The following is a 5,641-nucleotide window of genomic DNA, read 5'->3' as shown; positions in this document are numbered from 1 at the left end:
TCGCATGTGCTACTAAAAAACCATTTCTTAAACCACATCATGTACTCTGGCCAGAGATTCGTCACACTAATATCTCCTCAGATCGCATAGGATATCCACACTCGCAAGTATGTGGTGAATCCTTGACAACAAAGCATCGACTCCTATATGTGTTGTAACTGTACCCAATCCCGACACCTGATGACCCCAATAGAGTCGGTAAATGAGTCAAAGCACAGTACTAGCATATAGAGTCTCAATGATGTTTCAAGTAGTAAGGACTAATTGTGTACAACCAAAACCGCGGACTATATCCACTCGATAAGTGATAACCACTTGAAAAGTCCGGATAGGGTAGTTCGATCATTCATCGTATGAATATCCATTTGCATGCTTCGAACATCTCTATGTTCCTTACCAATGAAACGTGGTACTCTGCATCGCAAATGCTAGTCTCAAACTCGAGCGATCCTTATCCTTATTATCGGACGACTCAATCGACTAGGAACAGTTTAGAATATACAGTGACTATAAGATGTGTTTCATGATAGACATCTCCATGTTCTACCACATCTTACATACACTATAGTATATTCAAGGTCTTTATCAAAACAACAATAGTATATCACAATATAACAATATGAAGAAAGATAAAGTCATTGCCATTAATAAAAGTGTAAATAATATTAAACAAAAGATTGTTTATACAAAGAGTCATCAAAGCCCTTAGCCACAAGTTGGCTCACCGGGCACCCACTCTTTCAGCTACACTGTGAAATGTGCGCCAATTATGCTGGTAACACTGTGAGTGATCACATCAATATCAGTGATCCAGCATGTATGGTTCGTCTAGGGAAATGGAGGAAATGGAAGGGAGGGAACTATAAACACCCTCTACTTACAAGACTTAAATTTTTTGAAATATATATATTTTCAAACATCAATAAAATATAATCATCATTTCATAAATTTTCATGTTTTCATAATGAACATAGCTAAACCGATCCACACGAACGTTCCGTCCATACGTCCCGAACATCCGAATTTGAAACTTTTTCATAAGAACTCTTAAAAATATTTGAAACATCATGAAAGATCATAAAAGTGTCTTTTGAACTTCAAAAGAAGAAATAAAAAATGTTGGGACAGACCCCTGTTGCGCTCGAACGCGCCCAATGTGACAGCGTCTGCTGTCTCTGGTTGCGGACGCTGCCTGTGTGGTAACATCCGCTCCCAGCATCCATTGTGTCTGACAGCGTTTTACAATATTCTTAATAATCCTTTTGGGACACCGTAATTTTGAAATGCGAATTGTTTTTTAAATTAAAAATAAAAAAACCCATTGCAATTGTGACACTAACGAGAATCACAAAATAATTACACGCTAAAATAAACAAATCAATCCACTCTAATCAATTAAAGGCAGTCTCATGTAAAAACAAAGTCCCCATCAAAAGGTTACAATCATCTACGTATTAATTGATTGAACTCCAAAAACATCATGAAGATGAGACCTTCACAAAAGTTTTTTATATTACGCGTACATAAATGATAAAACCGCTAGTTAATTTTCACGGGTGAGAGAGATGAAGTACATTGAATTGATTAGAAAAGGTGAATGCGTGCAAAATATTGTCTTTTTCTTTTATTACCAACTGATCGAACTCGAGAGATAAATCGAGAAATTTTATATAGTAAAAAATCAGTAGTTGACTATGCGTCGGCCATGAGTTCACACCACAGCCTTCGGATATGGAATATACAATGGCCAAGATTTGTCACCAGCCTCTCTTTTATTTACCCACAAAGCCCTTTTATATGTAATCGCTAGATGCATATAGGCAGGACCCATTTTGACACATTCTGTGTGTTCTTAATTCTATAATATCTCGCTCTATTTAAGGGTTTTTCTTCCAAGGCGTTTCTGTGGTCATGATTTATGGCAACACTTGCGTGAAGTGAATCTGAGGTATGGTTTTTTATTTTCATGTGAAAGGGAATTTTTTTGAGGTATAGAGGTCGATATTTCAGAGTATGTATCTTGGTTTTTCAGGAGTTTTTAATCTGTTTTGAGTTTTTGGTGTTTTCATGTATGCTTGTCTTGACTTTTGTCTGTTGTCCGGATTTGATCTTCATATGGGACTTCTCCATTGATGAGTTTCTTGTTTCATGCATCTTCTTGTGCTTGTTTCTGGGTTTCTTTTATCTGCTTTCAGCTTTGATTTTTATAAGCTTGTAATATTGGGGAAAATCTGTTGCTAGGGTTGAAGTTGAGAAGAAAGTTTGAAGGAGAGTTGTATTTGGTTGTAGACGGGTTATTTGATTGTGTGCACTTTCTGCCTTGAGGATTGCAAAGTAGATGTCATGGATCAGAATTATAGGGGGTATAGAGGGCCAACTTCTGGAGTTAAAGTGAATAACCAAGCTGTACCGGTATTTTCGGATCCAATTAACGTGAATAACCAAGCCGTTCCGGTATTTGCGGATCCAAATCTGATCAATTATTCAAGAGGTAGTGGTAGGTTTTATGATTGGAATGCGGATAATGTACTAGTTTCTTGTTGTTCGAATTCGGATTTGAAAGAACAGTTATCTGAATGTGATTCCCATGAGGATTGCGATTTTAGTGATGTGGTTCTAAAGTACATAAACCATATCCTAATGGAAGAGGATGTGGAGGAGAAATCCTGCATGTTTCAAGAATCTGCTGCTCTTCAAGCTGCGGAGAAATCGTTTTTTGACGTTCTTGGGGAGCAGCATCCTGCTTCTGCAGAGTATCAACGGAAGCCGGTGGTACATCAGGGTATTGAGAACCTTGACACAAATAGCTTGGAAGAAGGGAGATTTTATCGTGGTGTTGGTGATACGGGAAATTTATGTCCCGATTGGTATTCTGAGTCCAGCAGTGATGGTTTTCAAAGACGCCCTGTTACTGTTAGTTCAGTGTCACAGGCTATTTCTCAGTCTTGTTATAGCTCATCAAGTAGCAGTGGCACTGTTCTTGATAGTCAGGTGGATTCACCTATAAGCACACTTAGAGTTCCTGATATTTTTGTTGATAGCCAGTCAATCATGCAATTTAAAAGAGGATTTGAAGAAGCGAGTAAATTTCTTCCTGACGAGGGTAATTTGATCATTGATTCAAGTTATGACGAACCATTTCAGAAGGAGCCGAAAGAAGGTTCGGTTAGTCTGGCAGTCAAAGTGGAAAAAAACCTGCATATCGAAGAGTCTACGGATGTGTCAAGGGGGAAAAAGAACTCTTTTCATGCCAACATGGGTGTAGAGGAGGAAAGGAGCAAAAAGCAATCAGCAGTATATACTGAATCAACAGTTAGTTCGGAAATGTTTGACAAGGTGCTACTTTGCAGTAAAGGGAAAAATATTTCTGATCTTCGTAAAACATTGGATGAATTATCTAAAAAAAGCACCACACAAGGACAGTCTAAGGGTTCGAATATTGGGAAAACGCAGGGCAAGAAATCAGGGGGTAAGCGGAACGTGGTCGATATGAGAACCCTTTTGACCCTTTGTGCACAAGCTGTTGCAGCTGATGATCGTAGGACAGCAAATGAGTTTCTAAAACAGATTCGAGAGCATGCCACTCCAACCGGCGATGGAATGCAGAGACTTGCACATTATTTCGCTGATGGTCTAGAGGCTCGCATGGCTGGCTCAGGGACTCAGATATATAAATCCCTTCTCAACATTCCAACGTCTGCCGCTGATATTTTGAAAGCGTACCATATATACCTTGCTACCTGTCCGTTTAGGAAGATTTCTAACTTCTTTGCAAATAAAACGATCATGAATGTGGCTGTGAAAGTCACGAAGCTCCACATTATTGATTTTGGTATTCTGTATGGTTTCCAGTGGCCTTGCTTTCTGCAACGCCTTTCTTCTAGACCAGGTGGACCTCCGAAGCTTCGAATTACTGGTATCGACTTTCCATGTCCAGGTTTCCGACCAGCGGAAAGGGTTGAAGAAACTGGGAGGCGCTTGGAAAATTATGCTAGGACTTTTAACATTCCATTTGAGTTCATTGCTATAGCTCAGAAATGGGAAACGATTAAACTCGAAGATCTTAAGATCAACAAGGATGAAACCCTTGTGGTGAACTCTCTTTATAGGCTTAGGAATCTTCTGGACGAAACCGTCATTGTGAACAGTCCTAGAAACATTGTTCTAAAGCTTATCCGGCAATTGAATCCAACTGTTTTTGTGCAAGGGATAATGAATGGCGCTTTTAATGCCCCGTTTTTCATCACAAGATTCCGTGAGGCCTTATTTCATTATTCTTCTTTTTTTGATATGCTTGACGCGAACATCCCCCGAGAATGTCACGAGAGAATGCTGCTCGAGAAAATCATTTTTGGTCGGGAGGCCATGAATGTTATTGCATGCGAAGCAGCTGAGAGGATCGAGAGACCAGAGACGTACAAGCAGTGGCAGGCTCGATGCATGAGGGCTGGGTTCGAGCAGCTTCCTCTGGACAAGGAAATCAAGAAAATGGCAAAAGATAGGGTTGGATCCTCCTACAATAAAGATTTCGTGATAGATGAAGATGGCCATTGGATGTTGCAAGGTTGGAAGGGACGAATCGTATATGCTCTTACTTCTTGGAAGCCCGCGTATTGAAGGAAATCATCTCTATCACAACATTTAGAGAAAGCAAAAATGAGCGCCAAGGATGCCGGAGAAATGTCAACCGGTATGTCCCTTTCGGTCTTCTACAAATGGTTAATGGTAAACGAATATAATTTTATAGGACCGTGTTGTTCGTTTACAGATTAAGGGATAAGCCCCTATTTAGCTGTATATTTTCCTGCATTCTGAACATTTGAAGGGCTGTCTGTTCAGTTCTTTAATTAGGAACATGAAATTTGTTTGTTTGGTAAATTTGGTGATTGGAATTGTTAGGCATTCTCCGTAGTTGACCAAGTAAATGTGGTAGGATTTGTTTCAATGATCTATGTATCTTTCATCTGTTATGATGAAGTACAAAGTATTGTTGAACAATCATTATACTCGTTAGACTTTCAAGTTGCATGATTGATGGCATGATATATATGCAAGATTATGTAATTAGGGGTACAAACGAGTCGAGCTCATATATAGCGTTTGAAATTTCGGAAGCAATAATTAAAGCTCACTCGTGTGCTAATATCGAGCAAATTCAATTTGTCCACGATCTTCTTTCTAAGGAGGAGCTGATCATGAATTCATAAAGATTGATGGAATGATACAATATGAGAAACATTAATTTTCAGGGTTAATTACTTGTACTATTCTTATGAATTTCATAGAGATTGTTGAAACTTATAATAATTATTAATTCATTGTGTTTTCAAATATTAAAGACATATACTTCTGAAAAAACATATAAACAAAGATGTATGTGTTCTAGATTTGATACTCTGAAAATGTTTGTAAACTGTACGTTTAAGATTAAAAAACTTGGTTCCTAGATCATTTGTTCATAAGAATTTTTTTTGTAATAATCTCAGATTTTTATAAGGATAGTGTGTGCGTTTACCATCATTTTTATTTCATATTGGAACTTATAACATAAATATTATTATAATTATAAAATATTAAAAGTCTTATTATTATCATTTTTATTTTATTTTTTGAGACTTATCATCTTTTGTACCATGTGGTG

At 37.9% G+C, this 5,641-nt stretch overlaps 1 protein-coding gene across 1 annotated transcript; it reads left to right on the top strand.

Moving 5' to 3' along the window:
• Positions 1-1,593: 1,593 nt before the first annotated feature.
• Positions 1,594-5,081, top strand: LOC140860303 (scarecrow-like protein 14). Its single transcript, XM_073263248.1, has 2 exons — positions 1,594-1,948; positions 2,242-5,081. The coding sequence occupies exon 2, from the start codon at positions 2,344-2,346 to the stop codon at positions 4,615-4,617; it is 2,274 nt and encodes a 757-aa protein (XP_073119349.1). The 5' UTR covers positions 1,594-1,948; positions 2,242-2,343; the 3' UTR covers positions 4,618-5,081.
• Positions 5,082-5,641: the final 560 nt, after the last annotated feature.

Source organism: Henckelia pumila, chromosome 4 (assembly GCF_033568475.1).
Source record: "Henckelia pumila isolate YLH828 chromosome 4, ASM3356847v2, whole genome shotgun sequence".
Classification (NCBI taxonomy): Eukaryota; Viridiplantae; Streptophyta; class Magnoliopsida; order Lamiales; family Gesneriaceae; genus Henckelia; species Henckelia pumila.
This window is presented reverse-complemented; position numbering and strand designations above follow the sequence as displayed.

Coding starts and splice junctions, on each gene's coding strand:
- LOC140860303 (XM_073263248.1), top strand. CDS start 2,344: ATGGATCAGAATTATAGGGGGTATAGAGGGCCAACTTCTGGAGTTAAA.